Source organism: Ambystoma mexicanum, chromosome 6p (genome assembly GCF_040938575.1).
Source record: "Ambystoma mexicanum isolate Mex_15411 chromosome 6p, UKY_AmexF1_1, whole genome shotgun sequence".
NCBI classification, from domain to species: Eukaryota; Metazoa; Chordata; class Amphibia; order Caudata; family Ambystomatidae; genus Ambystoma; species Ambystoma mexicanum.
In genome coordinates this window covers 643,751,837-643,776,620 of record NC_090935.1, presented here as the reverse complement: position 1 = coordinate 643,776,620, position 24,784 = coordinate 643,751,837, and the positions used below count along the sequence as shown (strand labels likewise).

At 45.0% G+C, this 24,784-nt stretch overlaps 1 protein-coding gene across 1 annotated transcript in view; it reads left to right on the top strand.

Moving 5' to 3' along the window:
• The window catches only part of TMEM174 (transmembrane protein 174), a 102,456-nt gene extending 78,039 nt beyond the window's left edge, over window positions 1-24,417 (top strand). The window contains exon 2 of the mRNA XM_069627503.1: window positions 18,333-24,417. Coding sequence (XP_069483604.1) covers window positions 18,333-18,444 — 112 coding nt within the window. The 3' untranslated portion in view covers window positions 18,445-24,417. The remainder of the gene's footprint in view (window positions 1-18,332) is intronic.
• The last annotated feature ends 367 nt before the right edge of the window (window positions 24,418-24,784 follow it).

Genomic DNA, 24,784 nt, shown 5'->3' with positions numbered 1-24,784 from the left:
GAGGGAAAACAGAAGGAAAGGAGAAAGAACATGGAGAGACAAAATGGGGAGAACAAAACATCCTGGATGAAAAAAGGAATAGGTGCAAGGAAAGGGGGGCCGTAAATGAAAGGAGAGGGGAGAAGAAAAAGATCAGTTGAAAAACACAAAGGCGCTTTCTAAATGAAGTTAGATGATGTTAATTTGTAAAGCAGACGTGCCTTGAATAAGGCAGCCTTTCATCAACAGTAGGGGGTCAGGGAGTTTACAATGTCTGCTGTAAAAGTGTAACTACTGTTAGTTCCTCTCGCGAGTTTGAGTTTAACACTGTCGGTTGCCAGAGTGTGACCGCTGTGAGAATAATGGACTATAATACCTGAAGCACAACCTTAACAGGACGCTCAGAAGCACACTCACAACCAAAGGCATATCAAGTTGCTTTGAGGGTTGGGGGGCTTTAGCGGACCTTCAGGAACCCCACACACCCACATGCTTGGTAGTGTGTGAGAGGTGTGGCTTGGCAGCGATGGCTCTACCTAACATATGTCGAGGACTGCAGCAGGTGCAAATAGAAGGGGGTGATTTGGTAGGGGCTCTGTGTAAGTAACAGCATTTTTCTAACCAAGGGCAACACTGATTAAAATGTTGGGGCTGTCATGAGCGTTTTATGGAACACATGTAGAATAGACATCAGTGTAAGAAGGTTTGTTCTTTCGGCGATACTGGCATGATGGCTTTGTTAGGAATGGAATACGTTTCTTGGGGCATCCTAGAAGCAGGCCTGAGAATGTACTTTCAGGGACCACACTGCAAAGCATGACATTGTTTGTAGTCAATGAGGACTATGTTGTGCAGATCTCTGTTCACGCTGCAGGTCAAATGTTCAACTCCCAGAAGGGCAAAGTCATTTTTTCTGGTGGTTAAACTGTGTACAGTTAAAGTGCTAATTACACATGTCCTGCAAAGCAGGTTATCAAGCACTATAAAAATTAGGCATGTATCATTTTACCGTGGCCTGCAGAGATTTCATTTCTCCATTACCCCGTGATAGAGTCGTTTTAGCAATGGGTAATTATTATTATTATAATGGTATTTATTGAGCGTGGCCCTAGCTTCGGAAGCAACGGAGCGCTTTACAGAGGTAACAACAGAACAGATATATAGCGGGGGCAGGATACAGAGGGGCACAGAGGCGGGGTACAGCTGTACAGGGTGGCAGGGAGCAGAGGGGAGGGCGGCATCTAGTGAGTGAGGTGGCACGGGGGTGATGTTATGGCCCAGGTGTTGAGGAGGAGAGACTCCTTGAAGAGGAGGGTCTTGAGTTCTTTTCTGAATTTTAGGAGCAAGTTTGATGCTGACAGGGAGGAGGTTCCATAGTCTTGGGGCGTAGGCAGAGAAGGCTTGGTTTGTGGTCCTTTCCTTTTTGCAGTGGCGGATTTCAAGCCCTGAATATGCATTTCAGGGTCACACAATCATAGTATTGCTGAGACTGGCATCCCAATTTTCTGTGGCAATGCAGAAACCAGCATGATTTGTTTCACTAGGGCAAGAGTGACAATTGGCATGACATGCAAACGGCAGCAGTGACCTGTACAAATCCTCATAACGTAGCGTAACATAACGTAACGTATCATTACATAACATTCACAATATGTGATTAAGTGTTGCAGTTTGAAATTGACATCTGTTATATAGGAATGTTCCTATGGGGTAGGCACCTCCCTCAAAAAACTCTGAGGTGAGTTTGGTCTCGCTGGCCCCAATCTGAGGAAAACATATATGCCCCACCAGTTCAAACCTCTGCCTTGCCTGTCTTGTCTGTTTACATGCTTGTGACAGTGTGTGACTTCCATATAAGGTATCGTCCAGGATGCAGTGTTGTGTTGCAATCTCATGCCAATAATAATGATGCCAGATTTGAAAACTAGATTAAAACGGGAATTTAAGTTCATAGGGTGGTCACAGTTTCTCAAACTACAAGTTCCAACAGGCACCCGGGTTTCTCCTTCTCTCTCTTTGTGTATTCAATTACATAGGAGATGTTTGATAATCTTCCCAGCCAGGTTCCTGGATATAGCACAATTGTGTCTCTCTCTCTCCTGTCCTCCATCACCTTATGAGTTATTTTTTCATCCTCCCTTGATAGCATATCCCGCTTTTCTCTGCCTCCTCTACCCCTTTCTTGCTCACCCCATCATCTTCTCTCCTCTAACTCTGCTCCACCCTCTCTCTACCTTTGTTGCTCTCCGCCACCTCCTCTCTGCTCCTCGCCACTGTCTTCTCTCTCTCTCTCTCTCTCTCTCTCTCTCTCTTCCTCTCTATCTCTCTATCTCTCTCTTTCTTTCTTTCTTTCTTTCTTTATTTCTTTCTTTCTTTCTTCCTTCTTTCTACCCCCCTCCCCCAGTGGGGTTCCCGATACAGTGGGCCTTTTGTTCTTTTTCTCCATTATTATACAGGTTTGAAACCCTTCACTGCTGTTATGAGCAAGTCAGTGGTCTTCTTTTCCTTCCTTCATTGTGTGACACACCACCACCATCCCCCTTTTCAGGTGTCTGTTGTTTTTCTACTCCCTTTTTCTTCGCTGCAGTGGTGCCCCCAGACATTTTTTCATAGGGGTGACCTGATGAGGAGATCAAGGAGGAGATCGTATATAGACGCCGAGTGAAACAAGGACGTTACGATATGGAATGTTAAAAAACAAGAACCTACCAAAGAATTAGGAAGACATACACAACCAGACCAACAAAAGAAGACAGATTGAAACATTGAGTAAAATCCAAAATTTGTTATCTGGAGAACTAGAAGTGGCTTGAAGACAAGAAGTAAAGTTTGTCGAAAAGAAAAATAATTGAAGTTCTGAAATCTGATCACACGATTCCGATATCATAGTTTTCGTGAGATGGCAGCTGAAAACTAAACCTATTCCTGTCCTGAAGATGGCCAAAAGTTCAAACTATGACGCCAGAGATGGTTTCTAAAGTGTTTTTGAGAAAGGCCGAAACATATGTGTATATACATATATAGACGTATCTTAAAAAATAGTTTATATTATAATAATATATAAACTAGAAAAACCAATTGTTGAAGAAAAAACAGTGGTTCTGTCACCTACTAACCTCACAAAAAAACATTTGTTGTTATGAAATGAATTTGTACTATTTGAAGATGGTTGTTCTTCCATCTGTTTTTTTTAAATCTTTTTTAGACTGTTTTTGAGTCAATAAAAATATATGTGATTGAATACTATTTAGTGCCATGGAAATCTCATCTCTCTTTATAATTCATGTGGAACAGATTTAATACCTCACCTAAGTCTCGGTAAAAGGATGGCTTGAGAAAGGGGTAGTTCTGATCTCCTTATGTTTACACTGATGGAAATCTTGGGGTGGCACACAAAGTTGCATTCATAAGAGGCAGACGGGCCTGCGTTTTTATAACGCTGGGTGTGGCCCCCGTTTGCCACCCCTTGGTGCTGCCTCTGCTTCGCTGGCTCTAGCTAGCTACCATTGCTTAAGGCTTCAAAGGCAGACATCAGGTGACAATTCACCCCAGGAATTTCCAGCCACCTTGCTGGATATGGCACCTTTTGTATCTCCCGCATGGTGCTTCTTCACAAATCTCCCCCTTGCCTTTCAGTATGTAAATCTCACCAAAGATCCTCTTGTGCTCTGGTCGGATCTCTCCTCTCTGGTCTTCCATTTGTCTTTGCCTCGGAGCTGCATATCCCCGCACGTGACACACTGTTACATGGTTGTGTGATCTGTTTGGCTACTTTTCTGTGCATATATGCTATGTAGAGCACTGTGTGTCTGCCTTTCCCCCGTCGTTTTCCAGGTGTCATTACATCCACATGTATGTGTTGATTAGAATGACTGTATTCACGGTAGTGTGATTTGATATTTTGATGCTTGTAGTTTTCTCAGTAATGTGCGGGAATTTGGCATCTGATTGACCATTGCTACGCGCTATCCCCTAGTAGGTTCTTTTCTCGTTCTTGCCAGTGCACATGCATATGCTTATTTTGGGTGGGTTGGCTATATGCTGTTATTGCTTAATGCCAATACCTACAGATGGGTTTACCTTTAGAGTCTTGCTTATGGAAATACGTTGCTAGATTTATGCTATAAAGGTGTCCGAAATGTTGACATTTTGTTTTATCAGATCTCAAGCATAGAGCTAATTGAATTTGGGTGCCCCATTCTTATTTACTTACTATTGTGGAAAAGAGAGTCCTACCTACCATCTTGCATTTGGCTGAATAGTCGTGTGGTTGGCTGAAGATGGACCCTCTATGCCACAATGACAAAGTCCCATCAATTCTCTCTCTTTGCCCCTTGCAGCACAATGGCCTTCCAGGTGGAGCTAGACATTTCCAAACGGGCAGGTTCTCATGAGAGTCTGATAGAGCTTCAGCGGTGTCAGCAATGAGTCACGCTGACGCGCGACAGACTCCACCTCTGCTTTGTCGGCTTTAAGGAGGCATCTGTCTGCTGTGACAACTTTCTCATTCACCATCGGACAGCACACCTGTGTTTACACCCCATCCCCATCTCAGCATCACTTACCACGATGAAGGTGTCTATTGCTCTTTCTAATTAGCTCACTTTTGTACCTCTCCTCCACCGCGCCAGCTGATATAGGGCTTTATTTTTCTCTTTGACCCAGAGAGTCGCCTCATCTCTCAGCCAATCTCACCTCCCAATGGACACTTTCCATAAAAAGGGCAGTATGGAAAGGGCTCAAACTCACCTGGCATGGCATGTAACATTGGCCTGCCATTCCTATCAGCAAGCCCTTACATTTCCCAATTAGCAGGCCCACTTCTGTTTACCTCACTTCAGTTGCACCATAGGTCAGGGCACTCATACTATTTCCCACAAAAAAGTATTTTCCCCTTTCACTCCTTATTCACTATGCTTACACTGGCCCAGAGGGATACTGTAGATAACTCACACAATGCAGGTCCTCTTGGAGACCAATTACATTTGTGCCACAGTCGAGGAATCAACAGACAGCTCGGAGCCAAGGTTTTCAAGGTTCCAGAGTTATTGTAACAACAGAAACCTTAAGGGGTTTACTGGAACTTAAACAATATGCCGGATGAACAACAATGACACAAGAGACTCCAAGTATGCAGCGGATTTTAGTCAGCCTCCCCCCCCCCTCTCTCTTACTCTCTGCCTAATGTTAGTCAAAATATCACTTGTGATCTTTTGGGGATTAAGTGCTCTTTTCTTAACTCTTGTGATTGGTTGCTTGGCTTTCGGACAAATTGTTAGGATGCCATTCTCTCCTTGTGCTGTAACCAACAACACCAGCCATGGTGGCCTTGGACGTCTGCACACGAGCTAGTTGTCAGAATCCTGTGTATCTTTTTCTTGAGTGTGTTGGGTCCTGGGATTATAAGACTTAACCCCAAGTTGCTGGTCATAGATCCTGCCACAGTTTCTTCTAGAATGTTGGCCACCACTACCGGTCAATGGTTTGCCCCCTGGCTTCAGCATCTTCTCCTCCTTATTGCTCTCTCCCTTTATGGGGATCTAGTCTCCTTCTCCTCTCTCTCCTCACCTATAAGCTTCTCCTCCTCCTAGAAGCTCTGCCATGCTGTGCCACTCTCCTCCTGTCGAGGTCTTCTCTTCTCATTTGTCTTCTCCTCACTTACCTCCTTAATCACCACTGGGCCAGCTCCTATCCTCCTTTTCCGGTTTCTGACAGCCTCATTTTCCTGTTGCTCCTCACACCCTCCATCAACCCTCCATCAATACTCCCTACCCCATGCTTTGCAGTTCTTTCCTCCTTTCCTCTCGGGTTTCTCCTCTTCCTCGTCCGCTTTAATCTGTTCCTGTCCGCCATCATCTCCTGAGTTATTTCCTCATACTACCTTAATAGCACATCCTGGTTTTCTCTGCCTTCTCTACCCCTTTCTTCCTCACCCCATCATCTTCTCTCCTCTAACTCTGCTCCAAACTCTCTCTACCTTTGTTGCTCTCCGCCACCTCCTCTCTGCTTCTCGTCACTGTCTTCAATCTCTCACTCTCTCTCCCTCACTCCTTGCTTCACTGTTACTCCCACTCCTACCCTCTAGACATCTAACTCCCACTCCATGCCAAAACACTTGCCAACTGACGAGGATCTAATGGTCTAATTACATTCAGCAGGGGTTCCTTTGCAGGTAGGTCTTCAGATTGACTGTATGATGGCAAAACCCGCAGCTGTTGCTGTTTCCTCGAGCACAGGTCTGTGGCCCAAGGTATTAACTTTGGGGTCCACCAGCTTGGAATCATTTGGTTGTGTCCGTGGACCAGGTTGTTTTGTTGCTGCTGGCAGCCCATCATCTTCCTTGTCACACAACCACTTCTTTGCTCGAACCTGCGCTCAATAGGACTCTGTGAGGCAAGCTGGAGAGTAGCTGCCCACGTTGGCACAGATAACACACACTCTCTCCAGGTGAAACAAGAGTCTTCATTTGTCTAGAGCTGTTTGTGCACACTGGTGCCAGAGATTTCATGGGCAGATAGAAGCGATAAACCACTGTGTTTACTTGCCGGGATCGCACCCTTCCATTTCCTCGTCATCTCCTCCTTCCTCCTCCCCCTCACGTGCCCACCTCCTCAGTGGCTGAGATTAGTGGTCTTGGCCCTTATGTGTCCGCCTGGGTCATGGCCGTCCTTCCAATCGCCTGCAGCCCCTCCCGCTCCCAGCACTTCCTTGGGCACCCCCTGGAATGTGTTCCCTCACAGGATTGCATTTTGTATCGGCAGATGCCATAATGTTCTATGCGACCTCTGCCTAGCACTTAATCGGTAACCGGCAACTTAGTCCCTGGCACACCCGGGGAATCTCCTTAGTACTTACTCCCCTTCATTCCCCCCCTCTCTCTCTGCACTTGCACAATCCGAATGCTCACAAGGCCTAGTAGTACCACCTCTACACTGTTCATTATTGTATTCTATTGCCTTTATAACGTGCTCCCTCTCTCTGTCCTGTGGCGCTTTGAAACAAGCGCCTTACATAAAATAATAAATTGGGGTTTCAACATACAACCAACAGGGTCCAGTGTACTCTGGGGAGGCCCCAGTGGCCTTTAGATAAAATATCGATTCCCAGCTGGGTTGTAGAGATCTGTACACAATACACTGGGCCTCATTCCGAGTATGGCGTTAAGGGATAGCGGCCACCGCTAACGAGAGCGGTGGCGGTAATCCCTTACCGCCATACTCCGAGTTCCCTTAGCGCCATGGTGCTTTTAACACCTGCTTTTAGCAGGCGTTAAATACCATGGCGCTAAGGGACCTTGATGTTAATTACGCCACCGTAATTTACGGTGGCGTAATTGACGCCTTCCCCACTCCCATTATGCCCTATGGGGCAAGAATGGGAATGGGGAAGGGTAAATGGGGATTGGGGAATTACCGCCCCGCCAACCTTGGAATGGGGCGGTAATTCCGCCAACCACCAAGGCGCTGCCGGTCCGGGTACGGCGTCAACCAAGGCGTTAATAGCGCCATTGGTTAGCGCCGTACTCGGAATGAGGCCCACTGGGTCCTGACCAGGGCTGGCAGTGCTGTATCTGTTAAGCCTTTTGCAATTTGTATTTTTGGAGTCACTTTCTCTTTGTGGGATGAGTGCAATACAGGCTTCGTTTTACTTTTTCCTGAATGCCAGGAAACCATTAAGGACACCTGTGGTTTCTTTGTGACCCCCATCCCCTGCCCTTTTGGTTATGCAGATTTTAGATTTTCCTTATCCTGGAGGGGTTGAGGAGTCCTGCTTTCAAACCTTTCATTGAGTCTGATGATTGGCTGGGCAGGTTGCAGTGTCCTTTGTGAAGATTCTCTGGGGTCTGCTTCCTGCAGCGAGTGGATGCACACAGCCGCCGGTCCACCCCAGCACCCATCTTCCACCCTGGGACTTTGTCACATTGGGCGGAGATCTGGGCAGCACTGCCAGAGCTACATAGATAAGGTGGATCTGAGTGGTTCTGCAAGGTGGTGTGCTGCATAGTTTCATAGTGTGTGCCCGCACAGCAGACTAAGCTGCTCATTCTATGATGGATTACAGGCACCACTGTGCAGACCATCAGGAGCAGGGTAGTATAAGCGGTGTCTAGTGCACAGTAAGGAACCATGCACATTGGGTAATGAGGAGGCAGCTTGCTTGACTTTGTTCAGTGCTCAAATTTTGCTGCATTTCATGCATTTTTAAAACGCAGCCTGCTTTTTATCTGCAAATTGAGTGCACCTTTTTGATTTAAAGGTGGACCAATACTGCATTGTTTCTTGTTTACAATAAGACTCCAAATGTGACTATCCAAAATATTTTAAGTACATTTTCACTAGGAAACATATGATATAATGGATGAGATCCTTGTTGATCTTTCTACTTAAAATCTTTTATGTTAAATACTTTGGCCCATATTAACGAAAAGGCAGTAAAACAGGTGCGGCTTATCAATAATGGGCGTCGGGGCACCGACTGGCCAAAATGACCAACCATTCTGAAAGAGCTGCACAAGCCCAGTAAAAACATTTGGGCAGGCTATAACTGTCAAAGGGAAATCTGGTTTCCCTTTGATAGTTTATGTTCCCCAGCGCACATGTCTAAAGGACTATGCAAGGTAGGGGGAGTTTTGATCCCCAGGCTTGCATAACCCATTAGGGATGCAGGCTGGGGAACTACAGCACTGAATGTGCACAGGGGGTGCTCCTTCACCTCCTCACACATTCAGATGGCCTAGTGTGTTTATAGCACTCCTGCTCCCCTGCATATTTGCAGAAACCAGGAATCCTTCTTTGCTTTCTGACTCCTGTTCGTGCTGTGTGGGAGCTGGAGGGCTTTAATGGGATGTGCTGGCTGCGAGGAGCAGACTCTGGACTGGCCTGAAGGTAAAAAATACTTTAATGCATGTTTTATGTGTATTTATGCATGTATGCGTGTGTGAATGAGTGACAGTATGATGAATGGGTGGATGGGTGCGCATGTGAATGAGCAAGTGAATGCTGTGTGTGAATTACAGAGTAAATGTTGTGTCAATGGGTGTGTGCTTGTGTTTGTACAGTCTCAGTGGTGTGCAGATTTTGGCTGGGGAAGGGAGTAAAGCGAGTGGGAGTGGAGGATACTAGGCATGGCATTTTTTTACTGGGCATCTATGATGAAGCAAAAATGATGTGTCAATAAATGGCCAGACTAGTATACTTTGGTTCAGCTATAATTTCTAACTGTAGTATGGCAATTGTTACTGGGCATCTCTGATAAAGCAAGCTTGATACATATTATTAAGTGGCTAGACAGGCATATCTTGGTGCAGCCAGTCTAGCTATAATTTCAAACTGTGGATTCATATTTTTTACTGCCCATTTAAGTGAAAGCAAACATGCTAAGTGTCTATAAGTGTCTAGAATGGCATATTTTGGTGCTGCCAGTCTAGCCATAATTTCTTACTATGGCATGCCATTTTATACTGGGCATCTCTGATAAAGCAAGCCTGATAAGTGCTATTAAGTGGCAAGACAGGAATATTTAGGTGCAGCCAGTTTTGCTACAATTTCTTATTGGGGCGTGTGTTTGTTTAAGTGGCAAGACAGGCATATTTTGGTGCAGCCAGTTTTGGTACAATTTCTTATTGGGGCATGTGTTTTTTTTTACTGGGTATCTATGATAAAGTAACCATTATAAGTGTTACTACATGGTTAGCATGACATATGTTGATGCAACAAACCTAGCTATAATGTTTTACTGTGGCATGGTACTTTTTACTCAGCATCTGTGATAAAACAGCATGATAAGTGTTATTATGTGGCTAGACAGGCATATATTTTTACAGCTAGTATGGCTACAATGTCTTACCAGAGCAATGCATTTTGTACTGGGAATCAAATATAAATCAAGCATGATAAGTGTTCTTACTTGGCTAGAGTGGCACATGCTTTTGCAGTTAGAATAGATATCATTTTCTACTGTGCCATGGCATTTTTTACTGGGCTTCAAGGGTAAAGCAAATATTATTACCTGTCTAGAAGCCTACATCGGTACAACGAGTTTGGACATGCTTTCTTACTGTGGTGTAACATTTTTAATTGCAAAGCCAACATGAGTATGTTCTTAATTGGGGATACTGGCATATATTGGCACAGCCAGGTTGCGCATGTTGTCGTATAGTATCATTACTGGCATTATGCGTATGTTCTTATATAGGAATACCGGCATATATTGGTGCAGCCAGCATGGAAATGCATGGGCACAGCAAGTGTGAAAACGTTTATATACTGGAATATATTGTGGGCAAAGGCATCTTGAAAAGGTGTACTGTTTGTGACTTTCATCTATTGAATTTTTTCATAAGTTACCCAACATAACCGATTACAAATTGTCTGGCTTTTTACCCACTTTTTCACAGAAAGTGTGCTCTATAATGCACCAAATTTACTTACTATTGAACAAATGTTCTCAGCAGGACGACACTCCCCGAACTGCTCCTTGGTTGGTTCAGGCTCCCACACTATGCTCGGTTGCTCTGACATATTTGTAGAAAACGTTTAAGCCGTCCAATTAAACAATTCACCAACCACCACTGCAGTAAAATAAGTTGAACAATGCTAGCCTTACAATCAGTCTAATTATAAGATGAAATCCACAAGTTATGGGGCATAAAACAAGTCCCACATTTTTACAGAACGCCCAGCAGGAAAAGCCCCAACTGGTGCAAAAGAGACAATGCTAGGAAGGCAATTGCATAAAATAAGCTGCTGGACATGAATGATAATTACCACACTGTTAAGTTAATCTTAAAAGAGGCCATGACAAAATAAACTGTTGCCACTCCCCTAGAAAAACCCAGTGACCCCAGAAACTGAACAGAAGAACGATCTGGACCAACATACTGAAAAGAATAATACCCATACCAGTGACTGACACACACTCTTCCCTCAAGCTTCCATTACAATACAGGCAGGGTCTGTAAATGGCCATGTACTTGAAAAACACAAAAATGAAATGAGAATTGGCCATAATATGTATATCATATTTTGTACCGATTGACATTTGGTCCCAGAGGAGATGGAGGATAGAAAGAGGGAAAGAAACAAAGAAAAGGAGGGCAGTGGATAGAGAGAGAGAGAGAGAGAGAGAGAGACATAGAGGAAGACAGAGAAGGTTAGGGGTTGCCAGAGAGACGAGGGAGAGAGAGACAGAGAGGAAGAGACAGGGATAAGGAGAGAGAGCAAAAGAAAGTAACAGCGAAAGACAAAGAGAGGAATTAGAAATAGAAATAGGCAGTAGGAGCGTGCAAGAGACAGTAAGAGAGAGGGCAAGAAATAGTGGGCAATTATGCAATTATGTAAATCTCAACTCCAAATTCACAAGGGGGCAGCGCAGGGTGGGGACAAACATATTTGGGACTCTACAGAACATGTGTGTAAACCCTGTACATATTTACATCTCTGGGGACGTACTGGGTGAGCTATAGCAAGAGATACTACATACTGGTTGAGCTATAGCAAGAGATACTGCATACTGGGTCAGCTATAGCAAGAGATACTACATATTGGGTGAGCTATAGAAAGAGATACTACATACTGGGTGAGCTATTTCAAGAGATACTGCATGTTGGGTGAGCTATAGCAAGAGATACTATATACTGGGTGAGCTATTTCAAGGGATATTACATACTGGGTCAGCTATAGCAAGAGATACTGGATGCTAGGTGAGCTATAGCAAGAGATACTGCATGCTAGGTGAGCTATAGCAAGAGATACTACATACTGGGTGAGCTATAGCAAGAGATACTGCATGCTGGGAGAGCTATAGCAAGAGCTACTAAATACTGGGTGAGCTATAGCAAGAGATACTGCATTCTGAGTGAGCTATAGCAAGAGATACTACATACTGGGAGAGCTGTTTCAAGAGATACTGCATACTAGGTGAGCTATAGCAAGAGATACTGCGTGCTGGGTGAGCTATAGCAAGAGATACTGCATGCTGGGTGGGCTACAGCAAGAGATGCTACATACTGGGTGAGCTATTTCAAGAGATACTGCAAACTGGGTGAGCTATAGCAAGAGATACTGCATACTAGGTGAGCTATAGCAAGAGATACTGCGTGCTGGGTGAGCTATAGCAAGAGATACTGCATGCTAGGTGAGCTATAGCAAGAGATACTACATACTGGGTGAGCTATAGCAAGAGATACTGCATGCTGGGAGAGCTATAGCAAGAGCTACTAAATACTGGGAGAGCTGTTTCAAGAGATACTGCATACTGGGTGAGCTATAGCAAGAGATACTAGTCATAATCGAGATGGGTCAGGCACTACCAGTCTTATTTGCACTCCAGATATTAGCCGCTGGCAGTGTCCAGAGCACAGTTGTCCAGCGTGTAGGCATATCCCAGCTAGCTTGAAGGTGCTATAGACAATCACTCAAATGCAGTGTGCCAGTGTGTGCATCCCACACACGGGACTGCGTGCACACCACTCAAGAGGACTTACTTGCATTCTATGAAATTCCCAACATAAGGGACATAACCATAACCATATAAGATCCATCATACACATTCCCATGTTTATGTCAACTGATAGAGCAGACACATAATGCACAGAGGATAGGCACCTGCCCACCACTGCAGTCATCAGGATGATGCGTCAGATGCCGAAATGCAGGGTTGGCGGTTTGAGAATATGTACACTCCTGAATGCTCAGAGAGTAACACAAACAAGACTCTGTGAAGACATGGGGATGTGATGCATGTTCCATGGAATATTTAGCGCAGTGCAACGTGACTTTGCACCGCTCTGTGAATCAGGGTGTTTGTTGGCAGCGCAAAGTCACTTTGCACCGTGCTAAAAAGTCCATGAATCGGACCCGCTATGCCTGATAGGGGTGCCTGAGGAAGTGGATGCCGGGCTGCTTGGCGGCAAGCAAGGGGGACAGGAGTGCAAGAGAGTGTGGGATATTGGAAGGGGTAGAGAGAGGGTTGTGTGGCAGCACTGGCAGGGAAGAAAGGGTCTCTTCTAGGGGGCGAGGAGGGAGAGTGAACATTATAGTGGTTTCATAGGGCAGTGGCATCACATCCGTGCACATGTAATGCTGATATGATACAAAAAGGTGAACACAACATATTTAGAAATACAACGTCATTGAAAACTCAACAGGCTTTGTCAAGAGAGGTCGGAGGCTAGCGCCATGTAGGGACAAAGAACAGAAACAGCCCTGAATTGTTCACACAACTTGCAAAGGAAGTAACATGTTTTTAAGCTTGTATAATTAGTGGATCAGGTCCCAATCAGGAAGAGTACTCATCCAGGCCTCAACGAATCGCTAGTATAAAAGGATGAAGTGGGGCGAGAGTGAATCAGAACATATCTTAATTAAATCATTTACATACTGAGGAGTCTAAGTTTCACTGAGTATGGCCATGCATAAAGAATAGAAATACATGACTGCTACAAGCTACGTTGCCATTTTGAAGGAGGGTGGTAAGATCTCAGTTCTACAGAAAGGGTAGGGTGTGGACGGGGACAGGGGAGTTTGATTTGATTTGTATATTTATACCGTGCATACCCTTGATGGGACCGAGCACAAATGCATCTAGGCGCAGGATGTTCTTCAGTGATTTATCACAGTGTTGCAAGCGTGTGGTGAGCTACTCGTAGATTCTGTATTAAACGAGTAGGTACGATTTTAGTTGTTTCCTGAAAATTATTAACGATTCAAGGATTCGACGGTTCAATGGAAGAGCATTCCACATTCGAGGGCTGAAGACGGAGAACCGTCGCTCGCCCAAATAGCCATTGTAATCCTTGAAATATGCAGGAGTCGCTGGTCCAGAGAGCGCAGCTGTCTCCGAGGTTGGTACAGCTGAATCTTAGCACTCAGATAAACTGGTGCTGTCCCATGGATACACCGAAATACCAGGCACAGGACCTTAAAGAGAATCCTTTGAGTTACCGGAAGCCAGTGTAAATGTCTTCGAAACTGAGAGATTGGGTTTTTTCTGCTCAGTGAGAAAAATCAGCCTAATAGCTGAATTTTGAGCTACCTGTAGCCTCTTGATCTGAAATATTTGCACCCCCATAAGCAGGGAATTGCAATATTCCAACCTGGCTTTGGTTAGTGTTCCAACCACAGCCAAACGATCTTTTACCGCAATCAGGGGCATCACTGGTTTTAGCAGACTTAGTTGGAAATATACAGATTTCACCATCTGATTGACTTGTAGGTTGCTGTCCATACTGTGCTGCCAAATATAGGCAAGGTTTTTTACAACCTCTACATACTTGGTGGGAGTGTCAAAAATAGATGAACACAGGACAATGTCAGTCATGTTCCGTACCTTCCTCCTTGCGCCCAGTACTATGACCTCAGTTTTTGCTGGATTCAACTGCAATTTATTTTCCAGCATCCATTCCTTGATCCTGGTAGCGCAGGATGACATGGTGTTTACTGCCTCAGCTGGCTGGTTTAGTCGCACGTAAATTTGGGTGTCATTCATACGAATGGTATGACAAACAAAATTTTGCTAGAATATTCAGCAAAAGGAGAATGTAGATGTTAAATAATAGAGGTGACAGTGAGCACCCTTGGGCTACCCCACACTCAACCAACACAGTTTCAGAGAGGCAGTCGCCCATTTTTACCTGCTAAGTACGATCTAGAAGAAAAGACACAAACCATCTCATGGCCTCGTCCGAGACAAATGCCACTGATGACAGTCTGGTAATGAGAATGTCAAAGTCTACTGTATTGAAGGCCGCCGACAGGTCCAGCATAATAAGCATGCTAACAGTACCTTAGTCGGTGGCCCTCAGCAGATCATCCCAGACCATCACCAGGGCAGTCTCGGTTCCATGGGCCGGTCTAAAGTATGACTGAAAGCAGTCAATAATTTTATATTTATCTATAAATGTCTGGAGTTGGTTTGTCACTACCTTTTCTAGAATTTTTGCAGGCCATAACAAGCCAGATATTGGGCGAGCCAAAACTTTATGGTCCAATGTTGGCTTTTTTAACAAGGGTGTAAGAAATTATGTTTTTTAGCTCCAGGGGAACGCTGCCTTGTGGTAGAGAGGCATTTATGAAGGACGACAAAGGTTTACTAAGAGCCGAGTCATGTTGATTAGCCAAGTACGCCGGAATTGGGTATTAGGCAATGTTTGTAGGTTTAAATTTTTCCAAATATCTGAGAATTTCGTCAGACCCATCACTGGAAAAGAAGAAACTAGGACCGGAGTATGATATAGGATTGGAAATACTTACATAGGCCTCCATAAGTAGTGAACATACAGGCATATTTTTTCTGATTAAATTGACTTTCTCCTGGAAAAACGATTTAATTTGTTAGCCGAGGAGACAGAGGCTACAGATTGAGGGTTCACATTCTTAGGAACAGAGCCTTAGATTGATAGAAGTGATTTGGCCAACAAAATGTCTTTCTTTCATGTGGCCAAAGCTGTCTTGACTGCCCGATGAGAAATTTCATCTCTGGCTTTATGCCAGATGTTTTCCTTTTTTCTATATAATTGTAGACTTTTGAGATTCTCATTATACCATTGGTTGTTCTTCCTCCTATTTTCTTCAATAGCTTTTAACGGGGCAATGCAATTACAATTTGTTTGCAGCCCCGACATCAAATTGGAATAATAATCTGAGCAATCCATAGTGGGTGGTATAGGTGGACGACTCTGAACGAGATCACTGTCGGATATGCGGTCCAAATACCTTTTCCTACGACATAGTGGCACATTTGGGACAATATTTTGTAGCTTGGAATGACAGGTGGTCCATAAAACAAAGCTCACCAGTGAATGATCGGACCAGCTGACCGACTTTATAGTTCCGACAACCAGAACTGAGTCTCGATAGATAACCGGATCGAGACAATGTCCACCAATATGGGTGGCTAAATTAGATAGCAATTGAAGGCCATGTGTCTGAAGAATGTCACGCAAATGGCTGAGCTGCTGAGTGGCAGTGCACCCAGGTGAGGGGAGCAGGCAATCAAGGCATCAGGGTTCTAAAATAGGATGATGCAGGTGGAGGATTGTGGGGGCAGGCAGTGAAGCCTGCAGCCTTCCAGGGTCAGGTGAAAAGTGGGATCCTAGGTAGTGGGAAGGGACAGCCGGTGTGGGAATGCACACAGAGGAGCTTGCAACATGAAAAGGGGAGAGGGTGGTTGGGGGTGTCACACACCCAGCAATGGGCAGCATTCACAGGGTCACATCAGATATACTGCACCAAGTACAACTATCAAGCAAACCAGTACCATACCACTCCAGCAACAATTCACCCAAAATACACAGAGTACTTTTTTTCTTTTTTTATTGTAATCGGATGTGAAATAAAAGCATTTTAGGTGGTGTCACAACAGAGATTATAAGGAAATTTAAAAAAGAAAATGATAGAGGGAAATAAGGAGAACATTGGGAAAGAAGGGGCGACATGCAGGCATCACAGACTGCTGAGAGATGTCAATGAGAATAGAAAAGAATATATAGGCAGGTAAGCCCTTGAGTAATAATCTGAATGTTACTCCATTAAAGCATTGTTGGAAAAACATGGAGTGGGATGATAGCTCAGGGGCAATGCGTTTGTCTTGGAAACAAGACAACGCAGCGCAGCACTGGTTCGAATCCCGATCCTGTGCACGTTCATAATTATTTTTAAAAAGTCTTAAAAGCTCCACAATTAGCAAATGCTGTAATGGAGATTCTTGAACATCCTGCTAATATTAAGCAGGCTGATTAAAATGCAACATAGAAGCAGAATTCCAATCCATTTGTAACTTCATTGTTGTGGAGCAAAATAATCAATTGAGATTGGCCTTAGGCCTATGTTGATGCCTTGTGAATATTACATGCCATTATTGTTGGATGGTGGGACACATGACGTTGAATGATAGGGGCATCGTCCATGGATGGGAGGAGGGTTGGGAGCACAGCATTAAACAGTGGCCTGTTGTTACACGTCCATTTGGGTTTAATGTATCCACCTAGAGTGGATGTGAGATTGCGTGGTGCACCCTTCACAGAGGAGAAATACCCATTTGTATATCTGCCTTGTTGCACCCACACGGGCAGTCCAGCACCAGCATTCTGGCAAATCTCCTGCGAACCATCAGCAACCCCAGGCGCCTGTTTGGGATTATTGAGGCCTCCTCTGTGAGGTGAAGCTGACCCTCATAACTATGCAGACAGTAAAAGCATGAGGCATTCGTAATCCCATGTTTTTGCCTTCACTGCCGAACTCCAAATTGAGTCAACCCGTGATTGCTGTTTGTACTTTCAAAATACATCTTGCCCTGAGTTTTCAGATAGTAATTTGTTCATGGGAACATAGAAAACACACTTCCATTCTTGAGTGAAAACACACCACACCTACCATACCAAACAGCTCTATGTGATGTAATTTTAAGACACGAGATGTGATGTCCACGTGACATGGAACACGTGAGCGAAGGAATAAAGCCAACGAAAGGCAGTGTCGCTCTGACCCCAGAGCTAACGTGCCAGTGTCATTCATTGCGCGCAATCCCCACGCGCGTCCCGCCTATCAGGTCCTGCATAGCTCGCAGCCCAGTGGCCCCACATCACACGAAAGACAGGTTATGACGAAAAGACGGTGCAAATCTGCGGTGCTTGAACTCCAAATGCATTATCTTGGTCGTTGTATAGCTCGTTTGCATTCTATTTGACCTGATGTGTTTAAATAAAATGTTAAAAACGGTCTCTTATGGCGTTAACGATTCCAACGCAGGGGCGACACCCCCTTAATTGTAACTGGTTATTTATAACATGCTTATTACCCAGCGGTTTATAAGCGCTGACCCGGGGATCGAACCTGTGTTGTTTTTTGTCGTTGGCCCTGAGCTATCCTCACAGTACAATGTTCATTTTGAGCTATGGTGCAGGGTTAGAAGATTGTCCAGAGAGCGTTTTAGTAATACTATTTAGTTACAATATAAAGAGTCCTGTCTTCATACTGTTTGTGTTTTTATTGTCTGAGAGATGCTGTTCTTTGTGTGGTCTAACACTTGCACAGGTATTTTAAAGTAAGGACCGGCCCAAGGCGTGATTAATGTGATGGTCAAGTCTATCAAAGACATAGTAAGTCATTGGATCCGATAAAGAGCGGGCCATGTGTGATGCATGTGTTTGGTTGTTGATCACGCTTCCATAAAGCATTGACCAGGAGCCTTCTAACCGTGTGTGATGGGAAGGGTTGCAGCCAGTCTTGCCCCGTTTGCCCCGCTTCTTTGAATACATGTCTTTATTTCCCAGGCTCTCCGAGCCCTGTCTGGATTTTAGCATGTGCGTCACACGCAGACCCGCTTCACTAACCCCCTTCTTTTTATTTCCACAGCCTCAGTACAGTGGAGACTCTTGAGCCACCAGAAGATTTGCTGGACGAAGATACCTACGACTTTTGCCCCCCGCCACCATATGAGGCAATCTATCCAGTGGTGTTGGCTTAAAAACAAGGCTGACATTTATGTATGTGTTTCCAGTGACGCGTTAGACGCTTTGTAAGAATTATTCCCATGGAGGCACTTGTGCTGTCAGCAATAATATTGAACTGAACCATACATTGAGTACATGAAAAGATTTGCTTTCCTGGGAGTGGCACCGGCTCAGCTCGACACAGAGTAGAAGGGCCCTTATCCACTTGCTCCAGAAGGGACCCACACCACACTCAGGGCCCTGTCAAGCCATACGCATGACCTGTACTGAATCATTGCTGCCTGATTGTCTGGTAGCAGGTGCACTAGGAGATTCCAAAATGAAGGGCTCCGTGGAGATTGACCAGCCTCCCAAGACCGATCTCACTCAGCGAAGAGTGGCCTGCTTTGTGCAACCAGAACACAGATGCTGCACTTAACCAGTACTTGCCGTACGCGTATTCAAGGAGCAACCCAGTAAAGCTGCTTCTGTTCCCTGAGTCCAGGTCACCGGTGATGTACGGCTTTGTACGAGAAAACAGAACCAAGGCAATTGTGGTTCAGCTCATGCACAACGACTAAAGTGCCTAACTCACGCCAGGGATAGTTTCTGTGGTCACTTCATGACAGACCCTGCCTTGTACCAACAAACATCATAGTCCACCATTGCAGCTGACCAAAAAAGACAAGCACACTGTACGTCTAAATAGTTGTATAACTACAATAGAACATCCGCTTTTGAATAATTCTCACACTCTGTTCATTCTTTCCCAAGTACTGTTCCCACAACATACTCAGATATAAATACCAGCAATACATAACTTCTTATCAAAGATGACTTCCCTTAGTATTCAAGCCATCAACAGCAAGAGGCGTTTGCCACCCAGCCAAAGAAACTACCATGCTTCATTAACTCTAGTTCATTAAATGAACCTGCCCTTGATCACCCCACCCCTCCCCATCCCTAAGTACTAGAAGAGCACAGGCTATCATTACAACCACAAGCTTGTTCTTGCACTTCATAAACTAGCAACAACTCAGCGTCAAACTCAGTAGTTGGTCTCCCATGTCCACTACTGGCCTTAAGGCCATCAAGCTAGCAGTCCACAAAACTGGGCATGCACCATATGCAATATAACATCTTTAAATAAAAGATGCATCCGGATGAAAGTTGTACCCAAAGACGTCTATTCAATAAAGAAAATGCACAATGTGCCAAACCCAACCCACACCTGGCTTGTTCTTTCCAACACCATGCCACCAACAATGTTTGCTTATCTCTTCCACGATCTCGTTCAAACCCACCAATAGGCACAACCAACCTCAAAAACATGACAGCAAACCAGCCCTCACCAGCCCTTGCTGCCAGACCCACCTAACGCCAACAGTAAACTACTTACCTCTTCCATGGCCCTCCTCCTGTACACTGGCATAGAGTAAACCCATCTAGTTTATGAAAGCTACCCCCTCTGCTTTGGAGCATGCATTTCCCACCACTCCAAGAGCTCCCTTCTCACGCGTGGCCCACACATCGCTGCAAACCTAAACAACTGCCCCTCCACTGGCAAACTGGTAAAACACAGTTTTAAAAAAACAACCACTTTATCCTTCTCAAGTCAACAAGTCGTGCACAGGTTTAACACACATCTCCTTGGTAAATACTGTAGAAGGGCATCACACTGACACCGCAACCATAAGTACCTTGCTGACTGTTTTTCTACTCTACAGCAAAGGTACCGTCTCTCAGGCTGTCCTAGACACGCCTTCAGTGCTTGTGTCTTGGGAACGATTGTGGCGCTTATCCTCCTCGACCTATTGTCCTTCCTTGATCTCTAGGGCAAGCCCAGTTACTGCAAGTCCTGAATAATCTACTTCCTTTGTCAGAAAAAGTACTTAACTGGGTGAGAACCTTCCTTGAACACAGGAGCCCAGCACTGGACCTGCAAAGACTCTAGCTCAAGCCAATGCCTGCTTGAGCATACAGTATGCAACCACCACGCTGATGTTTCTGCAAATTCTTGACTGCATCAACTTCATCCAGACACTGATGCCAATCAACCAGATACATTGTAATGACAGCAAACCAGAGTAGTTACTAACTGACCTGTAAAATATCAACGCATTTTCAAGGCTAGTTTTCCGCCTCTGATTTTCCCCATGCAACAGAGGTCTATCTACAAGAAAAGCCCCAGGAGTGGCATGTACTCTTCTGTTCTGCTTATCCGTGTACTCTTCAAAATCACCACCAGTCAAAAAGCTGGTCCCACGCACCGGAAGCACCAACACCGCCGGTCCCATCAGCAATTGTAATACAGCAGTACCATTCAGAGGGGCCTCTGCAGAGAGAGTAAATCCCCCATTCCTCACTGACAAAATGTATCCCCTTCAGCAGGAACTACACCACCCAGGCCAGCACATCCTCACCCCCGGCAGCTCCTATATTCAAGCATCCTGGATATCCATTGCCATTTTGAGTAGCTGCCCAATCCCTGCGCTCCACCCCTTGTCACGTAATATTCAGCACGCCATTTCTTTCAGGACTGCCCGCTTAATTGCCACGTATGCTCTCTATGTCCGGACCCTGTGACTTGCATTCCAGTGTGCCTGTAAATAAAAGATACATGTACGGCCTTCTGCTGTGCAGATCTGGATTTATTCACAATTGCGAGCTGTAGGTGCTTGAGTGTGCTGAGGTTAAGAGTGGTGAGGAGCCCTCTCCTTCCTGTACCTGTGAATCATTCGGAATGAAGTAATCAACAGGCACCTGTGTGTCGCGGCTGCCACTGCGTTTGCACGGCCCGCGTGCTCGTTCCCAGCAGTCACCTGCACGCACTACTTGCATTTCAGCACTTGGCAGAACGAGCTTGGAGCACGGTGGTACCGACATGTTGGTTGAACTATGCATAAAAGATCTAATAAGAAACTACTATTAGAAAAAAAGGGAACACAGAAGGCCTTCTCCGCAGCCTTCTCCAAATTGTGGCTTCTACTGTCAAGTATGCTCAAATTAACACACTCTTGCCTCTAGTGCAGGGGCCTGCAACCTGCAGCTGTTCAGATGTTCAGTACTGCATCTCCCATGATCCCTCCCCAAAGGTGGCAGACCCCTGGTTTAGTGGAGAAACTGAGAAAAGGAAAACATCCAAAATGACTGATAATAAAAGGCTGAGTGCGTGATTTGGCCGAATTTCGGCCATTCGAAAATTCCCAATGGCCCAAAAGCAGCGCTGGTCAATGGGTCGGCTCTCGCCGGATCCGAGATTCGGAACCAGATGTGTACCCAGATCTCGGGATCTGGCCAGCCTCAACGCCAGATAGCCCATAACAAAATAAAGGGCTTTTAAAACAATTTTAAAAAATGCTTTCCGCCCTATGGTAGGGTGTGGGGGATGGAGCCGCACACAGCACATTGGCAAGCGCCATTCTGGCTCCACCCCATCACCCATGTCACTGGCAGCAGGAGCCAAGGCAGACCCTCAGCAAACCTGGGGGCTTGCCTCTCTGACCTAATCTGCTCTGTGCGAGCGCACTGTGCACAGTGTGCTCACACAGAGCAGATTACATCACTGAGGCGAGCATCCAGGCTCGCCGGGGTCAAAGACCCTGTGATTTAGCAGAAAACAGAATCCATTTGGACAACACAATGATTACCGAGGCCCCAGCTTCGTGGGTTGGTGATCGTTGCCTTTCCCAAATTAATTCTGGTATTTGTAATTTAGGATGTCAAAATTCATTTGACACGGTCGATGCTGGCTTGAAAAGTACACACACCATAGCAAGGTACGCTTACTATGGTTTGTGTACTTTTCAAGCAATTAAAGAAATTGCACAATTTTTAAAATAAAATTTAAAATTGCGCCCCTTCTGAACTCTGCCCCCCTCCTCCAAACACTGCCCCCACACGACCCTTGTGGGATCCCATCCAAATTATTTCCATTTCCACCACTGCCGAAAAGTTCGACCAAATCACGCATTCGGTGCCGGGGGCTGTGAGGGTGTCTCCCGCACCCGTGCTCACTATATTGTGAGCAAGGATTGCGTGTGGTCCCCCGCAGCCAAACCCCCCCCCAAAAAAGGAAAGGACCCTACGGCGTCTGTTCCCGATCACGGAAGTTAAAGGGAACAGGGGTTGCAGGGACACAGCTAGTCGGCAGCCGCCACAAGGTAAGTAGGTAAGTAGGGGGATGAGGCTGGGAGCGGGGTCCAAGTCGGAAATGTTCAGGGGATAAAAGACCAATCTTCCGTCTTTTCTCTCTCAAACATTTCCATCACGGTCTTTCAACCCCGATCTGAGAAAAGCAGTGCAGAAGCGGCCATTTGAGGCTGCGGTTTAACATCAATGATTACACACCTAAGCAATCCTTCTAGATGATTCCACAATACAGTGGGTAAGGTGACACGTTTTTAATACTTGCTTTCATTGTTAAATGACTAGGTCTTAATTCTTGGTTTAACTTAGTATTGAATGTTCAAACACATCTGCGATCTTTGTTGCTATGTAGTGATATATGAAAAAAGACAACATATGATGTTGTGCCAAAACACTTTTGAGCTGGAGAACATGTGAGCACGAATTTGAATTGAGCGCGAACAGATAGCGGCCTTCTGTAACTCGTGTGTTCTCAAAGCACACATGACCAGTGTTTTCTGTTGAGGGAACACATGTTATTACCTTCAAACTGGTAGTGAGTCCACAACGACACATTACACAGAAATCGGCCACATAATGATACACTTCCGAAAAGACAATGGACAGCATGTTTACTGGAAAGGGCCACTCAACATGGACACTGCATGCTGGGAGATCTCCCCTTTTAAATCTACAAGATTCATTTGCAGGCTGCCACTTGTGTGTTGAGGCATGGTTTGCTGTATCACTGGGGACCTTTGGAGTACCTGAAAGCTTCTTTTTGCTGCAATCGCGTCTTTCCCTGGGAGAGGATTCTACGGGGCATACAACGACACAGCTGTGTTCACCACTCATCAAAGTACCTATGTTAGCATTCTCATTGGAAAGAATGTAATGACTAAGTTCAAGCCATCATTTTCCTTTAAAGTGAAAGACTCTCAAACTTAGCTGCCTCATGATACAGGTGCCCTTCAAATCGATAAGCATACATATATCATCTCTCTATCACACTTAGGCTAAAATCTCTATATAAAAAAAATGCAAGGCTCATGCTTGAGAAGAATAGTTTCATGTTGTAGCTCTGACATTCTTAAACATGCACGGTGTAAACGCTCAGCCTTTCAGCAATAAAGCATTGTTGACTTTTGTGTGAGAAACTCATTCAGCCACGTGGCTGAGTCGGAGGTCCTTGCAAAATATTTCAGAAAGATTTCCATGTTCTGCTATGGATCAAGCCAGCTCTTACTGCTCGAAGCTGGACTATCCAGTGCCCCACATGTTCCCACAGGTGCTGTTGTTCCATCCTCAGCTCTTAGGATCATGGGTACGTTTGCCATGCATAGGAATTTGAATTGTTTCAGATCCTGGTTCTGATGTGCTGACCCACAATGCATTGCAAGTTTTGATCTGGGATCAGGCATGGTAAGGGCCGGAACATACTCTAAGATCCCATCCATCAGAGAATCGGATGGTGCTTTCTTCGTATATTGCATGAACAACTAAAGTTCAGCAGCTGTTCAAAAACAAACTAGTGTTGCATTATGGATGATCTGAAGCTGAAATCATGTCATACGAGCAAGCCTGGCATATGATGCATGTGTAAAGAATGGAGCAGATGACCACATTTCAATGCCCTCCTCCTTGCCCAGCTAAAATACCTGCACTGGTTATTTTCTTCAAGGTCTGCACTTTCCTGCATATAACTGAGGTTGTATCTGTGATGTGTTCAGCCAAATCACTATTTACCCCCGGGGCATGCCAATATTGCCGAAATACTTGGGGGCTTAGGTTATTGCAATGTCTGGCAAACTGAGTGGTGTTGAATTTATTTGAATGCTTGTTCTTGGTATTGATTGCCAATAAACGGTGCCATGTCTCAGTTTGTGTTTTCTTAGTAGATCCTTTAATGCATTGTCAGTATTCATTGTACTTGAACCTAGCACTGGCCTTTGTTTACACACTTCAAATTCAATTAAAAATTAATTCATACGACAGCATTCTCCACAAGGAATGCTCTGTATCATTATGCTCGGATAAATGTCATATCAGATGTATTGCAGTCTCCTTTCACTTAACAGGGGAGTGGAGTTTATCTCCTGAATAGGGTTTTATGTCAAAATATTGATACATTTTGCGCTTTACACATGAAGTTTTAGGTCTAGAAAAATTGATACATTTTGCATTGCAGGCCTTTAGTTCTCATTGTTGGGGAAATAGCGTATGGTGTCAATGCTTGTTGATCTCCAT